This window comes from Echeneis naucrates, chromosome 11, assembly GCF_900963305.1.
Source record: "Echeneis naucrates chromosome 11, fEcheNa1.1, whole genome shotgun sequence".
Taxonomy (NCBI): Eukaryota; Metazoa; Chordata; class Actinopteri; order Carangiformes; family Echeneidae; genus Echeneis; species Echeneis naucrates.
In genome coordinates this window covers 13,385,574-13,411,047 of record NC_042521.1, presented here as the reverse complement: position 1 = coordinate 13,411,047, position 25,474 = coordinate 13,385,574, and the positions used below count along the sequence as shown (strand labels likewise).

The 25,474-nt window shown below is 39.6% G+C and overlaps 1 protein-coding gene across 1 annotated transcript in view; it reads left to right on the top strand.

Moving 5' to 3' along the window:
* Positions 1 to 25,474, top strand: part of csmd2 (CUB and Sushi multiple domains 2) — a 200,744-nt gene that overhangs the window by 99,335 nt on the left and 75,935 nt on the right. Inside the window, exons 12-26 of the mRNA XM_029514850.1 lie at positions 1,381 to 1,493; positions 5,665 to 5,847; positions 7,028 to 7,218; positions 7,458 to 7,593; positions 10,011 to 10,205; positions 12,139 to 12,277; positions 13,504 to 13,691; positions 14,644 to 14,832; positions 15,398 to 15,514; positions 16,209 to 16,424; positions 17,165 to 17,353; positions 18,710 to 18,879; positions 19,002 to 19,158; positions 19,327 to 19,518; positions 24,059 to 24,185. Of these exons, the coding sequence (XP_029370710.1) occupies positions 1,381 to 1,493; positions 5,665 to 5,847; positions 7,028 to 7,218; positions 7,458 to 7,593; positions 10,011 to 10,205; positions 12,139 to 12,277; positions 13,504 to 13,691; positions 14,644 to 14,832; positions 15,398 to 15,514; positions 16,209 to 16,424; positions 17,165 to 17,353; positions 18,710 to 18,879; positions 19,002 to 19,158; positions 19,327 to 19,518; positions 24,059 to 24,185 (2,502 nt within the window). The remainder of the gene's footprint in view (positions 1 to 1,380; positions 1,494 to 5,664; positions 5,848 to 7,027; positions 7,219 to 7,457; positions 7,594 to 10,010; positions 10,206 to 12,138; positions 12,278 to 13,503; positions 13,692 to 14,643; positions 14,833 to 15,397; positions 15,515 to 16,208; positions 16,425 to 17,164; positions 17,354 to 18,709; positions 18,880 to 19,001; positions 19,159 to 19,326; positions 19,519 to 24,058; positions 24,186 to 25,474) is intronic.

Here is a 25,474-nt window from a genome sequence, read left to right as displayed (position 1 = left end):
TTACTGAAAGTTACCAAAGTGACAACTTATCCAGACTCTAGTTCGTCTTTCCTCCCACTATTCTCCATGTGCCATCACTAAAATTACAACCCTTAATCATTTACTCTGCAGCTACACTTCCTAATTAGAGTTGGTGAAATCACTATTTAAACAGGATTAAATTATATCCGTGGCGTTGACTGAGTTAGCCTTAATTTCCCACTTTCTTGGCCACAATAGTTTTGAATTAAAGGGTTAGATAAAAAAAAAAGGCATTTCAGACTGGAATTGCCTACAACAGTTTAAAAGTCATTTAGTTTTTATGTATACAGTGGCTTGATAAAGCATTCAGACCTGTTTTAATTGTGGTGTAGGTTCTATCGTAAGATTCTTTCTTTCAAGGCTTAATGTTGTGTGGGGTTTAAGCCTAAGGTTTGGCTTCAGCGCTGCAGGACAACCAGAGATTTTTTTTTTTTCCACACCGTCCTTGCTGTGCGTTTCTGGTTTATATGCTGTGCTTTAAGATAGACTGTTATCACGGTCTGCCTGCACCCTGGAGCAGGTTTTCTTTAAGGGGCCTCTCTCTTTTTTGCTAATTTCCTCGTTCCTGCCACTGTTAAGACCACCGCAGCTTTATATTTCCACCATTATGCTTCACGATATTAATGGCACTAGCTGGGTTATGAGAAGTGCCTGGTGCCGCTTGACATAGGGCTTAGAGTTCTGCCCAAGAGGTCAGATTCTTGTTGCGCCAGTCCAAACAAGTTTTTCCCTAAGCAGCCCGTTATATACTTAACTACTATACAATTTATTCAAAGTGGCTTCCATCTAGCCACTCTACCATAAAGGTGTAATCAATGGAGTGCTGCTGAGATTCTCATCCTTCTGGGAGGTTCTCCCACCACTGTAGAGGATTTATGAAGCTAGTTGGTGTGATTACAGGGTTCTCCTTCTTACCCTTGGTTGAATAACCAACTCTTGAAAGGGCAAAAGTGCTGCTAGGCACAGTCAAAGCATTGAAAATATATTTTTACCCTAGTCATGACTTATGCAATACCACACAGTGAGTAGTTTTCATGGCTTTGTTTTTGTCCTGACATACAGTGAAACACAGCAACACATTGGTGCCTTTCTAAATCAAATCAACTTCAAATCAACATCGACTAATCAAATGAACTTGGTTCTGATGGGTTCCAGTTTTAGATATTTTGGAGAATCACAGAAAAGGCCCTGAATATTGAATACTTTTCATGAACTGACTGTGATAACAGTTATGGGGAATACTGCCAAAGCCACCCTAACCTCTTGTTCTTGTTGATTGATCCCAGTTCCACAGCATATTCATGTCCAACATTAAAAAGATCTCCTGCTGAGAAACTTGTCCTCTGTCTCTTTCTGTAGCCTGTCCGGTACCACAACTCCAGACCTTGTGGTCAGTACAAGTCACCAGATGTGGCTCAATTTCAAAACAGATGACACCAGTGGCTCCCTTGGCTTCAAGGTGTCCTATGAAGGTAAGGATGCTTCTCACACTACGCTTGTCACTGATTGGGATGGAAGGCCTTTGTTTTCTGCATCTTTACTGGTTTACTTACTAACCCTAACCCACCTCAGTTAACACTCAACTAGCATCAAAAGAGGTGCGGTTGCATGAAGTCTTGCCTTTGTTACACTTGACAGTTGAAGCAGATGTTTGAAATATTGATGAAAAACAGTCATTTGGAAAGAGATAATATGGTCCATATGCTTTAAAAATTTAACCTGGCAAAACTCTAACTCTAACCTAGCAAAACCACATATGGAAACAGATGTCTTTTATTGGTCATTCACATCTCTGCATTGCTGCTCACTCTTCACAGCTGACAGCACAGACTTGCCATCCTTCTCTGCAGGCGTTACCAATGCTGCATTAAAGAAAATCAAGGTGCTCAAGTCTGTGCACATGACACATGGTATGCAGTGCAAATAGACCCTGATTACAAAGCCTTTAAAACAAATTTAGACCCAGATGATATCTAATGGTGGTGCATTGCAAATGAGGAAGGATTATCAGTCAGTCTGTTCCATGGCAACTTTTATTCATTCAGGACAGTAACAGCAGTTGGTAAAATAAATTGGTTAAACACAGTCAGTGCTGCCTTCCATGATATAAGTGTGTGATTGTGTTCCTGTGAGCTTTACCAAATGTGAATTAATATGTGTATCTACCTGCTTGCATGTGTAAAATTGTGAGTACAGGGAAATAATGGCCTGTATGAGTTTGTGAATCCGTACACGTGCAAACTATTGTCTGTATGTATGTTTGTGAGTGTGCCTCTCAGAGGCACAGCAAGCCATCACCCTTGCTCGCAGATGCTTATTTTTCATCAGTAAAAATAACAGAGAAAGTGGAGCAGCTTGCTGAACCAATGTGTAATTAAAACAATGAGTTCTACTTAATGAAGGGGAAGAAACGCTTTGAACCAATTCACCTCCCAGATTGGAGCACCCAAAATCTAATTTGCATTCTCAATTACTTGTATTTTAAACCTGATCATCAAGTGTAATTGCAAACACAGTCACGCCAGCACACACACCCCTTTAACCGTACATGTGGAGTGGCCTCAATCTCTTAGCTGAAATTGTAATGCTTACAAACAAAATTGGTGATAATGCACAAGTGTATGTTAAAATGCAGCAACAGTAGCACATTTGTACTGATACTGAGCATGTACAATTTGAAAAATTTCATGATATGCACACACTCATACCAACGAGAATATGGACAACACACAGAGGTCATCTGTGTTGCGTTTACAGAATGCATCCCAATGACACATTGCACATCAGATCGGTTTATTGGAACACATAGACAAGAACTTCAATTATGCCTCTGGAGATTGTCATTTTGGCTTTTACAGTAATGTGAGTCTGAGTCCCATTACAATGCTCAGATTACTCTGGAATGTCAAGCAGATAGACAACAAATATGTGATTATGTCTTTTCCCTTATTCATGAGAATCAAACGCTGCTCCATTCACTCCTGTCGATGTAAACGTTGTGTATGGAAAGACTGTAAACCCAACATACACCAAGAGACACAATTATGTTCATATACATATGCATAAGTACAGACAAACATGATCCATGGAACATGCACATGCAGTAATGTAACGCAACGCATACTTCAGAGAATTCCCTCATTTACTGTCTCATTTTCCCTCAAGGTCTTACTGTGGTGACCCATGAGGCAGAAATGGCGTATTTCAGAGAACTACTGAAGGGACTTCTGGCTCCCTAGGGAGTCAGTTATTGTGACAATCAAGTGATTTTATGATTGTGTGTGACTTTTTATGAATATGCGTTTGGACATATTTTTTTAGATTCATCTGCTTTGTCCTTCTAGATGTGGTGTCTCTTTGATCTCATACACTCCCATCATTCATCTTCACTCTCAGATTCACCTAAAAACTTGCTTGCAGCATTCCCCCTTTTAAAGGTGACTTCCACGAAAGATCAATGTGTTGTCTTGTGAGTGAAACTGCCTCAGGATAGCCATACATCCAACCAGCAGTGAGCTCTAAATATGTGCTCTAAATGATGATCATCATTAGGGCTGACTATGGATTTATACCCAGCGTCACCCCTGGTGCGATTTAAAATTGTATTAGGCCCTGCCATCATTTCCTGGATGGATGAGCTTATTCAGTCTGTGCCCCCCCCCCACCCCCACCCCGATCTGTATGCCTCGATAGATGCCTCAGCATCCGCATTTGCAGTCTGCATCCTTGCAGAAGCAGAAAAAAAAAAGATTGAGTAAAAGAAACAGACATGCATAAATCTCGTCTTAATGAAATTAGCGTGTGGTTTTAAGGGAGACGGGTGGTCATGGAGGTGCATATGGGTGCCTGAAAGTGCTCACGTCAGCTTCCAACACAAGTGAGAACGTTAGTCAAACAGTATGGGGAAGGATATGTTTTCTGGGGGAGAGGGAAGGAGAGACAGATAAGAGACGTTAGCAGGATTACTAAGTTGCATTTTGGGGGGGAAAGATAAAGAGACCGTAAAGGTTACTTTGTGAAAAGAAAAATGCACGATTAAATTAAATCCCTGACAAGAGACATTTGAAAAATCATAGAAGTATTGAAGCCAGACTCACCTGTCAGCCTAAAATGAACTGCTCAGTAGGTCAGTTATTGCTTGTCTTTTCAGTTATGACTGAAGTCTTGGCTAAGGCTCCAGATGGGAAGAATGTCTGTGATGCAAAGCTTACACAAAACAAGAAGCTGCCAAAGTGCCAATAAGACCCATGTTGCTCTACAGCTGCAGATGCATTACCCAATGTAACTGTGCATATAAGGACATTTAATAGTGATCTGTCTCAGATTGCTTTGCACTTTAGAGGTGTTAAAGATGTGTATACATGTAAAACCCGACTTCTTTCCTGATTTTTCTTATCCACGTAGTCCAAGAATATATACATGCCCTAAAGCAAATTAGTCCAATCCATGTTTACTAAACCAAAATTAGGTATTGCAGCAGCATCCTGACATGTGTTAGGAGAAGGTGCAGTCCTACGTTTTAGTCAGTAGAAGAACAAACTATGTCAGGAAGGGGGGGAAAAAAAAGTACAGCAGTAAAGGAAATGGAGACGTGATTACAGTTATCCCAAGACTAGGTCATGGGACCAATAACAAAACATCCATGTATATGGAATTTATCAAACATGCAAATATCAACTTTTTTATCTCCTTAAAATTCTTTAAAGATGCAAGTTGAAACAAATGCTGGACTTGACATTGAATATTCAGATGTTAAAGGAATATATTTGAGAGACAAGAAATATTTCTGCTTCCCAAAACCTTAGTTTGGCTTTTCATGCTTGCCATTAAAAAAACAAAAAAAAAAAACAAAAAAAAACCTATTTTTCATGCAATACAGCTGGACGAGGGGAGGTGGGACTCTGATGATGATGATAATGTTCCACTTGCAGAACAGCACTGCACTTGAATGATTAAGGAAATAATTTTTCTGGTTTATATTCACGTCAACACGCTGTTCTTGCAGCTTTCCTCGGTCAGGAAAAGAAAAAAAAAAGATATGCAAATGAAAACTTAATATAAAAATGCCAAAAGGAAATAAATTGGGGGGCTGTCCTAAGACAATTGTCAAACAAAAATCATTACTGCACAGACACCTTCTGTTAACAAGTTGTACTTAACATTTGTCTAAAACTGGAATTAATAACCATTTGGTTTGTTTTTATTTAAATTGAGAGCTTGCATCTCCATACCACTTTTTATCTCTGTCGTAGCATCTTGTCAATATTTATAATATATGAGGCCAGAGTTAGGTCCCTCTTTTTCCCCTGTATCTATTTACCTCTTCAGGAAAACTGTAGAAAAACCTGCTTCTGATGTGCTACAGGGTGGCCATGGTTGTCCATGTGGCGAAACAATACAGTTATTTTTTCTGAATTAATGTGCAGGTTTAATAGAGGACAGACAGTGAGGTGGATCATTGTAATTAAATTATGACCTTTAAATTTATATCTTAGCTCTGCTATGCTACAAGGTAGTAAAAAAATGGGTCTTTATTTGTGTAACCTGCACTGACGTTTCTTTGCCTGTAGAGATAATAACTTATTATCAGTGTCATCTTGGCATCGCAAACATTCAGCATTGTGTTTGTCTTTGCCCACACAGAAATCGACCAAGGCAGCTGTGGAGACCCTGGAGTCCCAGCTTATGGCAAGAGGGAGGGGACAGGTTTTCGTCATGGAGACAGGCTGTACTTTGAGTGTCTGCCTGCCTTTGAGCTGGTTGGGAAGAAGAATATCACCTGTCAGAAGAACAACCAGTGGTCGGCTAAGAAACCCAGCTGTGTTTGTATGTATTGGGTGGACCTATGCCGTGTGTTCGTGTGTGCAGCACTGCTCACGTAGGCGCACAAAAGTGTATGTTTGGGCATATGAGCTCAGGGAGAGCTGCATAATAAATGGTCAGATTATCTCTACAGTTTTCCGAGGAGAGGCTGTGGATTGTGAAGCAATAGGAGGGCTTATTAGCTAATTAACGCCATGAAAGACAAACAGAGAGAGTGAACGAGTTGAGTATGGGAGGGGGGGCTGACCATGCAGATAATGCCTGCTGTTGTATCACTGATAGCATAATAGGGGTGGACAAAAAGCTGCAGTATCTAGATAAACATCACTGAGCTGACTGACACAGAGGTTTCTGGCAGAGTCAATTTGGCTACATAATAAAGTGAAGTGCTGTTTATTTGGTCAACATTGAACAAACTGTTTTAGTCATATAGACACAGCGCAGCTTGGTGATATTAATAAAATGGCCACTTCCCTGTGTAATTGTTTGTGAGATTCATGTATTGAATGTCTTTTATCCAGGTGAAGACAGTGACTGTGCCTTCATTCAAAACTGACACTAACACACTATTAAAAACACACTGTTAAAAACTATTTGCAAATCAATTAAGGGGGACAAGAGAAATTTGTAACCACCCAGTGACTGCCCTAGAGCTGTCTGCCATTTTCACATGGCTCCTGACTCAAGCCATTATCTGTTTACCCCATCTGCACCACCATAAACAAAGTAGAAATTGTGGGCTGCCTCTACAAGGACAGCAACATCTGCCCGGTACCATCAATGGATTGTGTAGTTGCCCTGTAAACACATCCACATGGGATGAAGTGACAGTCTTGCCAATATAGAGGGAAGGGAATGAGACTGTTTTTCATTCTCCTTGCCAAGTTTTTAATTTCATTTATTTATTTATTTATTTATTTTTTACTGGGCATCGACAGGAAACAATGATTTTTCTAGTTTGACTTTTGAAAACGTCTTCAGAAATATGACTTTCACTGTAACCCAAAATATGTGGGACGTGAAGTAGATTTTGACAGATTCAATAAAATGAACAAAATCTAACTGTATTTTATGCAGCAAAAGTAATTTTAGCTTGCCCTCTGTTTTCAGCCTCCTAAACAATTCTCTCTCCCTTTTTTTTTTTTCTCTTTCTCCTGTGAATATATCACCGTTGCTTCTGTAGTTTCCTGTTTCTTCAACTTTACCACTCCATCTGGGGTGCTGCTGTCTCCCAACTACCCTCAGGAGTATGGAAACAATATGCACTGCGTGTGGCTGATCATAACCAACCCTGAGAGCCGAATCAATCTAGCCTTCAATGATCTCAGCATGGAGAAACAGTTTGACTTCCTCTCGATCAAAGATGGGGGAAAGGTAACTTAAGTTGATTTGAATAGCTCTATGCATGACATCTTTTATTGATCTGTTTGTATCTGTGCTTGTTATTTGGAAAAGTAGCCTTTATAACTGTTCAATTTATAATATATACAATATATAATTTGAAACTAACTTTTTTTTTTTTAAATGTTCTTTTGACCATCTAGTCACTGACTTTTCCCACAGTTCATGATGTTTATGGTTTCAGAAAACCTTTTATCTGTCTGTCTTGTCAGGCTGAGTCTCCCATTCTGGGTACCTTTTCTGGTGATGTCCTGCCCCCTCCCATTACCACCAGTGCCCACGTGGCGCGACTAGAGTTCCTGACTGACCACACCTACACAGACAGAGGCTTTAACATCACCTTTACAAGTAAGTGAAAATGGCCAAGCAAAATCTTTTAGAATTTAAATGTCATCACAAATTCCAGCAATGACTTGATGTTTTGTGTACTTAATTGTGTACTGGGACAGTATGCACAGGCACACGTGTGTGTGTGTGTGTGTGTGTGTGTGTGTGTGTGTGTGTCTCTGAATGTAATAGGCCTCATGATTCGTCTGTCATATCCATGCGCCTGTCTCCCTCAGACTGCATTAAATCTTCCAACTGTCAGCAACACACTCAAATGCACAATTGCACAAAGCAACACAGAAACAGACAAAAACCCACTTTTTATTGTCTACATAGAAACTTGACATTTGAATAAAACCCAAACAAAGATACAGCATCCTCCCTTACCTGACAGATATATTGCAGCAGTGCTCATTATATTCTATTCTGGGTAGCTGCTGACTTCTGAGGAAATTCCAGATGGGTTTCAAACTCAAACACAGTGCATGCTGCATCCTGGTAAGCCCATTTCATGGATATACTGTACTGTAAGGGGTTGGCAGTGGTGCTAATACATTCATTGCATGTGCCCTATTGTGTAAGGAGCCTAATCTTTTCATTTCTACACGTCCCAAAATAAATATGTCCATACAAAAGTGTCTAACCCTAAACTTATAATGTGATAAAGCTTTTATAGTCAAGGTGCTGTTATGTTTTTATCACTGAGACTTGGTATTAAGATTCAATGCAATGACTCAATTTCTAGCACGCAGTAATAACATATTTTTTCTTCTTTCCCAGTTTGTTATTTTTATATATTCTACTCTTTATTTCTCAACATGCATCTGCAAAAGTGTTATACAGAAAGACTGGTTTCTGTTTAAATACTGAAGAATATACTTTTAGTAGTAGGTAGGAATCATGAATCATTGTTTCATGGACATAGTCCATCGCATACTGTGCTATCACAGCTACAGAATATCTTGAAATATGGCTCAAATCCAACCAGAAGAACTCAACAGGCATTAGGGACATTTACAAACATATGTAGCCATTCCCAGCCATTCCCAGCCTTTTTCTATAAGCTGTAGCCTTTGCATGGAGCAAAATGATCGTCATTTAAAGTTGGTGCCAAAAATCTATTTTTAGACCTAAAACAGTCTGATGGTGGTTATTGTAGCTGTGGGGACAAATTCGATATGGCAATGTTTATCCAAAATCTCCAACACAATAGGAATAGTTTCCTATCTATTTATGTTCATTTCATCTGCTGTTTCAATGGTTGTTGCTAATTCCAATTATGGTGTAATACACCCTGGATCCTGCTTTTTTATTATCATTAAAATCACATCAAATGTTCCAGGAAATAAAAAAAAAAAAAAAAAAACAACCCAAAACAATGAAAATAAATGAAACACAAACAGCATATACAATACACAAACCTCCCCCTACCCAGAATGCTTTTGGCGCTGGCTCTACTTCATTTGCAGCCATGTCATCAACCCAACCCAGGTGTCTGTGTAAATCCACAATGTGGACAACACATGGCGGCTAATGCATTAATTAGCATGTTAGATGAAAAAATAAATAACCAATGCAGCACTGCGAATGAACATCAAGAGCAGTTAATTGGAGATGACAGTTCCTGAGAATAGTGTCATGGAACTGCAGGTCTTTTTTTTTTTTTTAGTTGGGGGTGTGGGGCTGAGCAGACAACTTATATCATTCATGTTAATTAAGGACATGCCAAACTATATCGAGGGGGATTTTTGTCACGTTAATAAATAAGATGATTGTGATGGATGACGTGTGGCTGGCACTCTGTGTGGGTCCAGTGGATAAAGAAAAGGAATTCATTAGCACCTACTCTGCACACGCATGTGTGTATGAGAGTAAAAGGGAGAGAGAAAGAAGCACAGGTGATGTATTTGTTTACATGCTTTGCTCCGGGGTTATGCTTCTACCATGCAGTGTGACTGCGCAGCCTTTCTAACTCCTTGAGAAGTCTGATTGATAAAGTTTCTGAGGATGGATTAAAAATAATTTTCATCATTCGTTTGCTCCGCTTACAGTACGTTCAGCAGCATCATCTGGCAGTGATGATTTGCATACAGTGTGGATTCCCTCCCGCTAGAATTACTGCAGCAGGGTGAATCAATGTGACTCACTAAGTGAAACTAATTTCTTCTTGTTAAATGCTGGCAATGCTAAATGTTGACAGTAGAAAGGGGAAAAAAGTTTTGTCAAGAAACTTTGGTAATTATTTTAGAAAATCCATGTAAATTGGCATTTTCACATTTTATATATATATATATATATATATATATAATATGTGACATGGCAGCAGAATTATGAATGTCTTTGTTTTTCTTGTGTTTTCCATTGTCAGTTTCTTCTGCATGTCCTTATCTCTAGGTTTTCCTTCACCTTAACACTAATCTTCTCTGCATTCCCTGTAGCATTTCGCCACAACGAGTGCCCAGATCCTGGTGTTCCTGTTAATGGGAAGCGGTTTGGTGAGAGCCTTCAGCTGGGCAGCTCCATCTCATTCCTGTGTGAGGAGGGCTTTGTAAAGACCCACGGCTCTCAAACCATCTCTTGCATTCTCAAAGATGGCAATGTGGTGTGGGACAACGCTGTTCCACGTTGTGAAGGTAGGTGAAGAAGGGGTTACATCATATAAAGCCTCATGCTAATGTAACAATATATTACATTAAAAGCAATGTCTTTAGATTTAGTGATACACTTTTCAATATTAGTTGTAAATATGAACTAGCTGAGTGGGCCTTCATTCCATATTTTCATCCAGTGTTACACACTTTGCAGTTATATATTAATATGCTGGAGTAAGCAATAGTTCCAAGGGTTTGCAGACCCCTGAGTAAATTACATATGTTGTTAACATTTCAAGTGAAAAGAAGTAAATACAACCCTGGCAGGAAAGGAAAAACAAAACAGAACAATGAAATGAGTTGCTCTGCTCTGCTGCTTTTTTTATTTAATGAACTCAATAACGTAGATAAATAAATAAATTCAACTAATGCTGCCTTGTGCAAGGAGATCTGAAATCTGAAGTTAATGGACATTTACAGAGCGAAGAAGGTTATCAAAAGATATTAAATAAGTATAAATATAAAAAAAAAATCTCCACTGTCCCAAATGTCATTTAGAAGTGGCATTTAAAGGGAACAGGGGGAAGACAAGATCTGGGGGGGAAAAAAAAATGTATAGTACAGCAGCTGGAATGAGATGCATGCAGATAGTATATAATATATACAATTCTAATTAACTGTGACTGACAAAATGTCTGTGTGCTTTTTAAATGATCACTTTAACTCGTAGTACATCTCTGAAGATGAGAATATATATATGCACACACATTAACATAGATTAAAAAAAAATCAGTTTTTCCTCTGGAGCAATCCATATAGTGGACAGGTTCGTTTGAAAAGTCGCACCGGAAATTAGCTCAGAAATCTTACTGCTTCTCTTATAAATGCATTCATCTTATTAATTCCAAATTCTTCACAACCAATGCAGATGGAATTAATTAATAATTAATAATGCCCTAAGATTTTATGTCAAAGATTGCTGAGATCTGTACTGAAGCTGGTGATGAAAGAGAAGCTTTGTTCTTTGAAATACCTGATGCGGCAGACATGCTGTGATTACATACATATTGCTGAACCATCCGTTTACCCCTCCCTGACACAGAAGTCAATAAACTACTTCAACCAAACAATAAAAGGCAGATATAGCTGGCAAAATCTAAGACACAGCTAAGTGTTAACCAGGTAAATGTAACAGGACACCAGCAGCGCAGCACCTTCAGTGCAGACAATGCCAGGATCCTAAGGAGCCTAATCAGGTTCACTATTCATGATACGCAAAGGAGAAACCATTATTAAAACATGTCACTTCCCCTCCGTGTGCCACGGCAGCTTTGTATTCCTCTGAGACCATCTATCATACCCCAGCGTTTGTAGTGTAATGCGTTTTATAGATGTCCTTCAGTATGCTGAGGTGGCTGATTAAATCATTCCACTTCAAAGGGAGCAAGGAGCTGGCACTGTAAGCTCCTCCACTGTGCCTGTGTGTTCTGGTTAAGGATAGGCAGTTAAAGAGATGCATGGCAAAGTGAGCAGTCACACAGATATGAGGTGGTGCAGCAGAAAAGGGGGTTGATGTGCTCGAGTGCCTTTTTGTGCCGGCGATCAGAGATGTTCCTGTGTTTGAGCAGGAATGTCAGTGCCCGTCCCCCCCACCCACCCCCCGTGGTAGGAGAAGGTTTGATGACAGATTTATAGATGGCACCACAGGGAAGGAGGGCACATTGACATGGACACGTCATGCATGTGCTCACGTTCATGCATGCTCACACACGTGTACGATAAAAAGGCATGTTCTCATGAAACTGTTAACCTTGAAGTGAGCTGCCACTAATTTACATAAGACCCTGATAATAAAAGAAGCTGATGCGTTGGATCATCTATGGATATTGTCATATCAGCTGTTTTTTGGGTTGATTTTTTTTTTTTTTTTTTTTTTTTTTTTCCCCCCCCCTGCCATGTTTTCTCTCTTTGTTAGCCCCATGTGGAGGAGATCTGAAGGCTCCCAGTGGGATCATCCTTTCCCCTGGCTGGCCAGAGCTGTATAAGGAGGCCCTAAACTGTGAATGGATTATTGAGGCTCCTCCAGGCTACCCCATCAAGATCATCTTTGACAAGTGAGTCAACCAGATAGCTTTCTTTTTTGTTTTTATTTATTTTATTTATTTATTTATTTTTATTTATATATTTTATTTTTTTTCAATTAGTCCTACTATATGGAGCTTGTGTGTTCAGTCGTCTGTGTTCTTTCACTGCCTTTAATCTTATTACTGCCTTCTCCTTACTGGGAGTGCAGTTTATACACACACTTGCACATACATCCACAAACACAAAGAATACACAACGAACACCTGCGAGTACATGAATTTGTAAATGGAGATGGTCTCTCAAGAGAAAACGGAAAGATGGGAGAGGAGGTAATTTGTCCTGATGTTTGAGAGGGAAAGACAGAGACACTCAGTCACAGGATCAAACGCCACATTAGCGTTTCACTAAGGCTTATCCTGGTGAGCCCATCTCATCCTTGTCCTCGCCACAATAACACGCCATGCAAAATGAATACATGTTTGTTGCTCTTTAATTTTTATGTAACATCAATAAAATATCACAAACCGCTTCATTTAGATGACATTGTTCTGAAAGTAAGGCATTTATTCATGGCTTTGAAGATGAAGTGGCTGTGGAAACACAAAGACGAAAACGCACAAGAACGAGCATGCACGCACGTGGACGTGCACACGATGCCCTCAATAGAGCATGCAAAGTGTCTCAGGATTTTCTCAAAAATCAACAGCAGCAAATTTGAAAATTAACTTAGCGATCTTGGTTTCAGTGTGCTAGTTAAAAGTGAACTTTGCCTTTCGTCTTTTTAAGAAACTCTTGTAGATAAATGAATAAAAGAAAATATTAAATGAAGTGACTTAGTTCAGTTGAATGAGTTTCATTCAAGTAGAAATATATATCAATACACATCAATACTAACAATTAAATGCCCGATGTTAATAATACATGGCTCTTTAGCTGTCATTCTTATAATTGGTTGACTTTTTTTGGTGCATTTTCAAAGCAATTGCAAGTTTTACTTGGTGCAGCCCATTTGCCGGAAGACAGATAAACCTTCTTTGAGGCAAAAATTAATTTTACACTTTTATTGATTCCCCGTTTGAGGTAATTTGCTAAAGCGCAATTTGATTTTCAGCATCAGAATTTTGACATAGGTGCCTACTGTGTACGAGTGGTATTGTACAATCCACCTCCACGTCTCTACTGTATGGTCTCAGTTGACCTGCTGCTTCGGCACTGCAGACACAGGGAATGAAAATTCTTTGTTTGCTGTTCTCAGGTTCCGCACGGAGGTCAACTATGACGTGCTTGAGGTGCGCGATGGACGTTTCCCATCATCACCTCTGATTGGTAGTTACCAGGGTACCCAAGTTCCCCAGTTCCTCATCAGCACTTCCAACTTCCTGTACCTTCTCTTCTCTACTGACAAGAGTCATTCTGACATCGGCTTCCGCATCCGTTATGAAAGTAAGGGTTTAGAAGTTTGGAAGACTAAGTCAGACCTGGAGTTAAAGATACAGGATGAAGCATAGATCTATGTTTAATAGAGCCTAATGGAAATTAAGTTATTGAGTCCCACATGTGCACACAGTATCCACACACTTTCACCGTGAAGCCATTTTTATTCACCTTAACGCCTGTATTTGATAAGTAAATGAAAGGAGATTATTCTGTTGAGCCACAGTACAAGTACATGTGTGTGTACACACTCAAGACAATCTCATTGTCATTTCTACCTCACAGCGTCTCACCCAGTAACAGTTTTCTCTTTATCTGTGAGTAAATCTCAGTAATCAGCAGAGGTGTGGACTCCAGTCACACATTTGATGACTTCAGACTTGGTGGAGGAAACATGCAGAGTTTGGATCATCCACTGCAGAGAGCCGTCTTCAAGTCTATATTGTCTGACAATTGGTTTAAGAAAAAAATTAACCTTTTTCCGTTTTGAGGTTCAGCTTATAGAGGAAATGGGAAAATAGTGCAAGATACTGGACAAATATGTTCATCAAACCGTCATTAGCTGCTTTTATAAAAATCATTTGAATAGTATATACAGAATTTATTTAAATTAAATAAACTTGCTCTGTTAAAATGGCACTGATTTTGGTAAAGAGTCTATTATATATGTATAACATTTAGGTTTAGGACTTCTGACTCCACTTGGACTTTCTTCCCCCTGACTTCGAGTGCTGCTCAGTTAGAAAAAAATGAGCACAAGCTCTGACGCCTCTCACAGGTTCCTTCTTATTGATAACACGTTTATGTAAATTGTTTATCAAAACTGCCTAGAGAAGGCAAGCCACCTTTTAGTATTCATTGACCTGCATTTGACCTACTGAGAGCAGGATCAAAACTTAATTACACTCCAAGCGGGTGGATTTTCTTTTTGTCAGTGTGTCTTTGTCCCCTTCCTCTCTAGCCCTGCAGTTACAGTCAGATCACTGCGTAGACCCTGGTATACCTGTCAATGGACAGCGACATGGGAATGACTTCTACGTTGGAGCTTTGGTGACGTTCAGCTGTGAAGCAGGCTACACGCTAAGTGACACAGAGCCTTTAGAATGTGAACCAAATTTTCAGTGGAGCCGCCCCCTGCCTAGCTGTGATGGTACGTTCCATATCATATTGACCTAGAAATGAATTGTCACCAGCCAGATTTCCTCTTTTTCATAAATGGGATTAGAGCTGAATTCATTGTTGTATGTTGTTGCAGATCAAACAGGAAATCATTCTGAATGCTTTCCTTCACATTGCATCATATTTAAATTGCTATATATTTCTGACTTATTATTAAACCCATATAAGATGATAGTTTTCCTTTCTACATCACTTGTTTTCGAAGTTTTTGAAGTTTCTTCCTTATTTCATCATAAATGTTTTATATGTGCAGTAGTGGACAAACTCTTTGCTGTTTCCCTTTTTCCTCATCTGTAAATGCTTTAATATTTAAGGACAGTATTGATTTCTGCCCACTGTAATGATATCGATGATGCTGCTCCTTTTTTTTATGCCGTTTTGAAGGGCATTGCTTGTAAAACGCATTTTACCACATTGCAAATGCAGAGAAGTTTTAGTTTTTTTTCTTTCAGGAAATATTATCTGTCTTTTTTGCTGTCTCTGTTCTTTCCTCATTATTTTATCTCATCCATCTCCTGCTTGTTTCCATCTGCCAGCATTGTGTGGAGGTTATATCCAGGGCAACGTCGGCACCATCCTGTCACCTGGCTTTCCAGACTTTTACCCGCACAACTTGAACTGCACGTGGATAATCGAGACCTCCCATGGCAAAGGTTAGCGGAGAAATACCGTGTCAACACACACAACAGTCAAATTCAATTTCCCTTTCAATCCCCCCCCCCACTCCACCCAGTGGCCTTTTTGTTTTGCCGAACAGGCTGTCTCTGGATGACTGGAATGCTGAGAGGCTGTCCTTGGGCTACAGCGCCACAGGATGACTCTCCGGTCGTGTCACCTTTTGGTGGAACGCTCACGTCAAATTTACATAGCTTATTTGCAGATGTTTGTTGTATGCAGGTGTAATGTGTTTGACAAGTCGGAGGAGGAAAAGAGGGATTGTAGACTGCATCCGTGTGAAGCAGATTCTAATTGCATACAAAGTCTCTGAAACTTCCTCTACTGATTTTTTTTTTTTTTTAATTCCTAAACTGCAAAATACAACTTGCAGTAATGTATCATTCGTACATAAATATTAATGCTCTAAATGGACCCCACTCAACACTTTTCTAGCCTCAGATACCACTCACAAGATTTTACACTACATGGACCATTCATACACATTTGAATACATCACAGCCCCTCACACTGATGGAAAAAAAAATTAGGTCCAGTATCTTGCCTAAGGAAATGCTGGTCATGAACCACAGACCTTGTGATGAGTTTAGCCACAGGCACAACAACGGCTTATACTTGTTTAAAAAAAAATCTATGTATTACTGAATAACAAGGACTTAATCTCTCATTCAGGGGTCCAGTTCACGTTCCACACTTTCCATCTGGAGAGCCCTCACGACCATTTATTGGTGACAGAGAATGGCAGCTTCTCTCAGCCCTTGTGGAGACTAACAGGCTCCACACTGCCTCCGCCTCTCAGTGCAGGCCTGTTTGGAAATTACACAGCTCAGATTCGCTTCCTCTCCGACTTCTCTGTTTCCTACGAGGGATTCAACATCACTTTCTCTGGTGAGTATGGATTTAATAATTCAAAACACTGAGGGGAAGAAAAGAGGGTCCCCTTGTGCTTTTCACAGTTCAGAGACACGCTAATCATTTCGAAGTGACCTAGACTGAGAGCTGTCGGCTCAAGCCCCTGAGTGAGGATGACAGACTCGCCACGACCTTTTTACTCCAACTGACTGATTGGTTGACTGATAAGTTTTTGACACAAAAGCAATGCGTGGTTTGGAAGCTTATACCACACATCAGTTAAGTATTTCTTTGGTAAAATGTGCAATCATATGCACTTCTGTCTTAAAAATGAAATGGTTAGCATCAAGAAAATCAAGTTATTCTAGAATAGAGCCCAAATGGCCCTCAGTGCACTCATCACTGCATAATTTCACCTCTTTTTCCTCTTGTAGCCTCTTAATATGAACAATTTGATACAGTGAAAAGAATATTAAAATATTTTAAAATGCCAAATAGTACTTATCTCAAAAAAATATTTACAGGAAGGATGAAAAGAGGCCCTCAGAGGCTCCTGATGCTTGAATAATTTTGATAGTTTATCTCGCAATATTTCTGTCTCATCAGATTTTCGAAGGGATTCGAGTTTTACCTAAGCACAGTTTGTTCTCTCTATTATCTGTGGCATTTAAAGCAGTTAAACTTTCACACCTTTGCACATCAAAGGAAGTCATGTAAATGGTCAGACATTCTTTGGGTACAAAAAGAAAAGCTGTTTATTCTTTTTCTTTTTACAGAGTATGATTTGGAGCCATGTGAGGATCCTGGAATCCCACCCTACAGCACCAGAAAGGGTCTTCAGTACGGTGTGGGCGATGCCCTCATCTTTTCCTGTTTCCCAGGTTACCGACTCGAGGGTCCGGCGAGGGTGGTATGCTTAGGGGGCAGGAGGCGGGTCTGGAGTTCCCCTCTGCCAAGGTGTGTTGGTAGGTGGTCACATGCTTTATTTTGACTTTTGTCACTCCCCTCTTATCCTTTCACATACACCCACTCATTAAGAAATGTACAAGACTGTCGGCCATGCTGGAAGAGACATTTTCCTTTCAATTTGCTTTAGTATCATCTATTCATCCACCTACCTTTAGTCTCTTTATTGGACAGCTTCCCAGAGATGGCTTTTTTGACTCTGTCCAAATTATGTGGTCAGCATTAGCTCTAATGAGGTCGACATTAAAAGAGCTGAAATGTGTTAATTATCAATGCTGCTTGGAAAACATGATGGGTCAAAATGCAAAGTTTTAGATCATTTTGTGGATTCCACAATGCACCAAACCTTGCTGCATTTGTGTTGATATGAATACAAATTTTATGCCTATGTAAAGCAAACCATGATGGCAGTTGTGTTTGAGCTTTGCTTTTTTTCTCTTTGCTTTTTTTTTTTGTTTTTAACTAAGAGCACTTTTAAATAGTAGACAAAATAATTTCAATTGTAACTTTATTGGAATATTTTGGCCACCTATGTACAGTTCTTGTGAGTTCTTGTTCCTAAACTTAGAAAGATAATTTGTACGTATTAAGATTTTGACACTGTATTGAAAACAAGTAATTACAGTTTAATAAATAAGCATTTAGTGAAGTAATATTTATTATCTTTGGCTACATCAATAATATCTGATTGGGTTCTAAATGGTTTTTCTATCTTTATGCATGTGTGAAGTAGGTCAAGTAATTTCCTGACTAAAAATTATGAACTTTCACTTGACTGTCTCTTTGGGTTCTGCTTAGCTTTCTGTGTGTTGTAGCCCATGGTCCTCTTACCTCCTGATTGATGCTGCTCTTTCAAGGACAACTGTGGATTTGCTCATTTTCAAACTTCTGTCATATTCACTCTTGTTTTAGAGGCTTGATACTTTTCCTCACATTTTACCTCACTGAATTTATGGAGTTCAAATTCTGGGTACATTGACGGCCACTTAAATTCTGGCAGTTATTTTTGCCCTGTCCCTTCCTTTTTTGGCTACTCTGATTGATGTGATTCACAAAAGGCAATTTTCAAATAGAGTTGAAATTACTGTTAATCATATTCAGATTACAGTGTGATTATGAAGATGTGCCTCTCAACATTCAGGTATAGTCAGTGACCATATTCCTCTCCACATCCCCTTTCCCATCTCCCTGTGCATGATGGCATGAATAAATACACACTTGAGTTTCAAACATATAGCGATTGACATGTCCTCTGCTCTCTCCAATGCCGCTTTTGTCCTTTCCTTTCCTCCTCTTCCTTTTCTCTCCCTCTTTTCCTCTCTCTCTGTCTCTCTCTGCTCCCTCTTTTTCTCTAGCTGAATGTGGCTCGTCCGTGACTGGCATGCAAGGGGTGCTGCTCTCACCCAACTACCCCGGTTACTACGGCAACAACCACGAGTGCATCTACTCCATCCAAACGCAGCCTGGCAAAGGCATCCAGCTACGAGCACGAGACTTCAGACTGGAGGAGGATGATATGCTCAAAGTGAGGAGATGTGGGGAGATGCGCCCTCTCCACGTGTATTGCTGCTTTGTTAGTGTATCTGTGTGCTCACCTGATCATCTTATTTCAGATGTTTCCTCTCTCGCTCTCCCTCTTTTTTTCAGGTCTTTGATGGCAGCAGTAATAAGGCTCGTCTGCTAGGAGTGTTTACAGGCAACGAGCTGCTGGACACAACCCTGAACTCAACCTCCAGCTCCATGTGGCTTGAGTTTATTAGCAATGCAGATAATACCAGTAAAGGCTTTGAACTACATTTCACTAGTGAGTAAGCACACGCGCACGCACACACATTAATGTTTGTATCCATATATTATACACACATTTTCAAATACTTTATTGTTGCTTCTGCCAAACAAAACTCACATTGATACTTTATCACTCTCCTCCTAACTCGTGTGCCTCTCTTGCCTTCACCCCTGTCTCTTCAAGGCTTCGAGCTGGTGAAATGCGAGGATCCTGGTGTTCCCCAGTTTGGCTACAAAAAGGAAGACAAGGGTCATTTTGCAGGAAGCAGTGTGTCTTATAGCTGTGACCCAGGCTACACTCTGAAGGGGCCAGAAGTACTCACGTGTCTGAGGGGGGAAAGGAGGGCATGGGACAGCGCCCTCCCACTCTGTGTTGGTGAGTCAGATGCTCTCTCCTTGCTGCATTGAATTGTGTCAGGAGTGGAGGAAGTGCATAGATCTTTGAGTGGAATAAAAGTATAGGAAAAATACAAAATGTAAATAAAGTATAAAAGCACTGTCAGCAATAGATAAATGACACAGAAAAAGTGTATTTTGTCTGAGGAATCTTACTAGAACTAGCAAGGAGTTGAAATTGTTACAGAAATGTGATGAAGCAGAAGTGTTGGGTAACTTGAAATAGAGAGTCTCCAGTGATGTCCTTCAAATTTGAATTAAAGTACACTACATGATTAAATGTCCACACAAATGTATATTCGGGGTACCTTGTGGGCTATCTCTATTCTGTTATGCAATTCTGCTCTATGCGACATAGCAGTTTATTATTTTGCACAAATGTCTCTCTTAATGTTTGTTATATTAAGTTCTCCTGAAATGAAAGATTATGGGAATTAATATTGCGTTCTATGACATTACAATGCAATATCAGTGGTTGCTTTACATTCTGGCTCAATGCTAATCCAAACCAGTTTCAGTTTATCGCTGAAAAACATGTCTGACCTAGTTCCTCATCCTAATAACAATGTGAATCTGTACCTGCAGGGTGAGGAAAGCTATGTGGTTTGTTTTAACTCTGCTATTTTGGGAAATCTATTTAGTTGTCTTTCCCACCACCTTATTCAGCACATTATCTCATCGAAAATGATGCTCTATTTAGCTCATATTCATATTGCATCATGGTTTCAAATTCCTTCAAATCCCCTTTTCCCTTATTTATTTTCTTTACTAAAATAACATACCGGCAACACACACCAGCGCAAATGGAGAGTGTATTCAACTGATTGTTGCATTTGTAGAGTTCATCTCTAGTTCACCTGTCACTTGCTGCCACCTGACATCAACACGGTTTGCATTGTTTTCAAAAACATTGAGCCGATATACTTAAATGCACAAACACACATACACTGCCAGCTTATATGGCATCATGGTAACAAACCCTAAAATATTTTTTTTTTTTTTTTTTTTTTTTACTCTTCCTGGTTGATATTTCCAGTAGTTTCTCTAAGACCTGCCAGAAGCTCAGTAAGGAAAACAGACAGCATGGTGTTCTTTGACATCAGCCAAGGTGATTAGGATACTGTTACTTGGCTCCCCTTTCCAACCCAAACTGACAGGTAATTTCATGTCAGCGTATAAACAACATTTAACATTTTCTATATCTCTGAAAGCGTTTGTCCTCCCTGTGCCCCTTTAACTACAGATGATAGCCTAACATCCAGACTGAATTTGGGAACAGACGAGGGACTGCTTCAGTTTGTAATGGTAGGATTACTTTCCAGCAGCAGGGATGCAATGAACACAGATGAGAAGTGTGCAGCAATCAGGCGACGAAGGAGAGTGAAACCGAGTTGAAAATAGTGGGGGGAGTTCATATCCTGAAACTCAATTAATAAGAAGCTGCATATGTGTATAATTTCATTTTAATGGTTTGAATAGTTTTACCAGGCAATACTTTGTCCAGTTTGTGTTTCATTTGCATACAATGTATTTTAAAATACTACGTCATTATGTTAAGACAGAATGAGCAGCCATACACATTTAACCTTTTGAAATTTAAAGCACTTTGAGAAGGTGGGACGAAAAGAAAATCAGAATCTGGGAGATTTAAGAAAGATATATGGGGAGACGTAGAATGAAGCAGTAGAGCAGCTGAGGGAGTGGCACTGACATGGTTATATTGAGCAGTGGTTTCTTAGGTCACAAGGCTGGAACAAAGAGATGGCTTTGTCTGTCTTTGATAGATCACCCTCTTTCTTCTCTTTTCACTACACGAATCATTAAATTTTCTCCATCAAGAAAGGCACTCGGAGAGACGAGGATAACATCTGTGTAAACATCTAAAGATTAATATGATTGCACTTTTTTCAGAGGGGGAAATCAAAAAGAGCACTCATTTTAAAATGATGTCTGCCTCTGTTTACATTAAACATGTGTATGGGTGTATAATGTTTGACATGTTTATTCTTTGATACCAAAAATAATCAGAGACCAACTCTGGCGATGATTGCTTTTTAAATGTATAATGCATGATGGAGTGCAGTGATGACTACACTGGAATTTAAATTGGCACTCTGAAAGTTGGGGTGCCACCTTCTTTTGAAGGAAAATGGACAGAAAGATGAGAAGTAGAGAACTCTTAATAGGAGATGAGGATATTATGTAAATCCAAAGGTTCAAGAGTGAGTGAAGCCCTAAATAAATGAGGCATTAATAATGAACACAACAAAGAGGTCAGAATGAAAGAGTTGAATGTAGTAGTAGAATGAAGTATATGGATCAGAGAGTGGTGAAGTGCTGAGGGTATAATCAACTTCCAAAGTTCTTCGGAAATAATCTAGAGGATGGTCCAACATCAACTTTTCTTACAAACAGCAGGGGTAAAGCTTTCCCACTTTTCCAACATTGACATAGAGTCTAGCGCCTTTCCGAAGTTAGACTCTCCGGGATGCAGCAGAAGCACAGCAACAAGGTGCAGTGTCACAGCTGATACGGTGACCTCACTCCAGGGTTGAAGCAGGTTGATGCTGCATCAACCCTGGAGTGAATTTTGCTGGCTTTCCAGTCCAATGCAGTTAAATATTGCATGATGAATGTCATAGATTGTTAATTTCTCGTCACATAGGTGAGCTATATAAGTACTCATTGATTAGTAATAGTTGGATAGCTAGTTCACATGAACTTAGGCATTTGCTTAACTAAAGATGATTTTCAATTTCATAAATTTCTTACAGGAGTTTGGTGAGGATGAGAGAGAGCACACTGTGTGTAAAAGGCAGGAAGCTCAAGTGAGAGATTGCAGATCATCAGTATCTGCTTCATCAGCATTTGTCTAGTCCACAGCAAGGATGACCCAAAAGGGTCATAAAGCAGTTTCATGTCCTGCTGCTAATTTTATTACTGTGTCAAAACATCGGCCAGCCCTTCTTTGAGATGGGTGCTTCCATGTGTAGCCATTGTTCGTTTTGATACTTTCACTGTGAGGGGTAACAAGGCCATTTGGCAGGCCCGGATGGTTTCTGAAAAGGGCTACATAAACGTACCATTATAACAGCATGATTGTTAATTCGAACTATGGGATCCTCACTACAAGAATGACAAGGAGAGAAACCAGGAGAAAAACAGAAAAGAAATAAAGTAAAATACGTCTATTGCGAAGATCTGGGAAGATTTGTTAATGGCCACGTGAATGGTTAATGTTTCCCTCTATGTATCTCTGTGGTGTTAATTTAGTCAGGCCCTTCGGAATTTCCTCCTTGCCAGTGGAGTGGTTGCCGATTTTTGCTGTATTTGAGTAGAGCCTACTTGTCACAGATGGATTTCACAGCCATTGTCATCATCATCATCATCAGTGTGATTCGGAGGCCTCCATTTTCCTCCTGTTTGAAGGAGCTATTTTCCTCTTTGGGGGAAGGAAAAGAAACCAAAACACTTTGACTCTCCTCTTGTCAGTTGAAGTAAACAGAACCGCTTGAAATCTGATGCTGTCGGAGAACATTTTCTTTTCTTTTCTTTTTTTTTTTTTTTTTTTTGATTCACTTTTAGGATAAGGGTTGGAGGCGGTAATTGAAGGTGGGGTGAATAATTGCTTTGGAGTCACAAAGCGTTTCTGATAGAAATTGATTACTTGGGGTTAGAAAGAAAAAATCTGTTCTTCTCACTGTTTTGGCAAAATGTTTTGATTTTGTAGACTCCCTGAAGTGTGTTTGTTTTTTGTCAATTTGTGGAGAGCCAGGACTTAGGTTAGGTGTGTGCTGCACCTCAAGGGGCTTTTTTGAAAAGTGATACTACTACTACTACTACTACGACCAGAGGAATGTGACCGAGCACCATTAGCTCTCATCCGTCTGTCTATGACTTTTTGCTACCATGTTGTTCAGTAGATATGAGGAGAATCAGTGATCCTTACATGTTGTCTACCTGTTCTTTACCTTACTGTCTACTAGAAATATCATAACAACCAACAGGTCGGTAGGAAGTAGGAGCAAATTTTTTGAAAATCCTGCCAATGTTTGTTTTTCTATTGGACTGAAGATACTAGAGATATGGCTACTTCAGGATGGACAACCCTGACTCCTCCGAACTTGAGTGACATCTATTGTTTTTCGAAAGCAACCCGATGGATGCTGGTTGAGATGGCGGGCAACCTTTGCTGAGCCAAGTGGATGCACAGTACACTGAGTTGGCTACTCTCACTCCTGTCATTCAAATTGCAAATAAGATGATGAAGCACATAACATTTAAGTGTATGACTTCTATGTCAATAATTAATAAAGATGAGAGGAAAACCGGTGTGACACGCTTTACTGGAAGTAGTCTGATGTAGTCTGTTAACCTTGCATTATCCTTTTATTAAAATTGACTTTCAGAACACTGATGAGCTTGTACTCATTATGCGCTTTTTTTGGGGGGGGGGGACTATCTACTCATTGTTGACCTCCTAAAATGTCTCTGCTTTTCTGTTTGTCTCCTCTTTTTAGCGGAGTGTGGCGGCACCATCAACGATGAGCCTTCTGGTCGTATACTGTCTCCGGGCTATCCAGCCCCCTATGAGCACAACTTGCACTGTATGTGGACCATTGAGGCTGCCCCTGGAAGCACTATTAGGTCTGAGCAATACTCCTTCCTTCCTTTTTCATGCTTTCTGATTGCATTGTTCTTTCTCAGGCTTTCTTTCAATCTACCACCTTTCAATATACTTTCAATTTAGCCCTCCTTTTGCAGTGGTATTCATCACTTTCACAGGCTGCTGTGTAATCAATCTTCAGGGAGTTGTTGGCCAATAGAGTTACTACTGGGTGAGGGGGAAATGGCAGCTTAGACCCTGTAGGTTTTAGACTACACCAAATAAAGTGTAGTGCTTAAAGTAAATTATGACTTACAATGGAATGTGTGCTGTTTCTTTTACTTTAATGAAGTTGATGAAATATAAACAAGCAAAGCTCTGTAATGGTTTGGCCTTACGCTTTTGATTTAACCAATATAATCTACTAGAACTTCTGTTGTATTAATTTATTGATTTTTAAATTGCACTATAGAAGCTTTATTAGATATTGGTTTTGGTATATCTTCATCTTCTTCATCTTAATTATTAGCAGTGGTCAAGTAGCTAATGAGGGTCACAGTAATTGGAAAGCAAAGCAATCCTTCTATGGCTCCAAGTCCAGTTTTAGTCAGTGCATTCTGTTTCAAAGATTAGATTCGAGTCCAGCTAGAAAAGAACATTAAGTATCTGACTCAAGTGATAGATTTTAGAAGTAATTATTTACAGGCTTCAATTCTTTGTCCATATCTCTCTTTTTTTTTTTTTTTTTAAACATGACGATACAGCCAACAATGTGTTTTTCAACAGCTGTGCTTAGTTTTAATAAAATAAATTGAAGATGCGCTTAATATATCTGTAATTGCATTCAGCATGCTGCACTTAGGGAACAAGTCAGTTATTTAATGATATAATTGTGTTGTTAATATAACTTCTCTTGAGCCGACCCAACAACCCAAAATGTTACCTTTTATCCTTCCCCTTCAAAAAGACCGAAAATAAAAACAACCACACCTCCTGGGTTCCCTACTGTACAATCGCCCAACTTCGTTATCTTATACATGTTAGATAACTCAAGACTTTTATTTCTTCAAAGTCGAGTGCATTAGTTCTTAACAAGATGCTGGCCTTGTGGGTACAACCTTAACTCTGGTGGTTTTATCAATTCTCTATCCAATAAGCTGCTTAAACCAATGTCACTCATGTATTGCCATGCTTATGAAAGCTGCCATGCTTTAACAGCATTAAAATGGAGGGACATTATGCCACAACCATTGGACAAGCAAAGTGTGCCAAGGCACTAGTAAGAGCAGGACATAGAGCTCTTAAAAGAAACTTCTTTAAAATCTCTGAA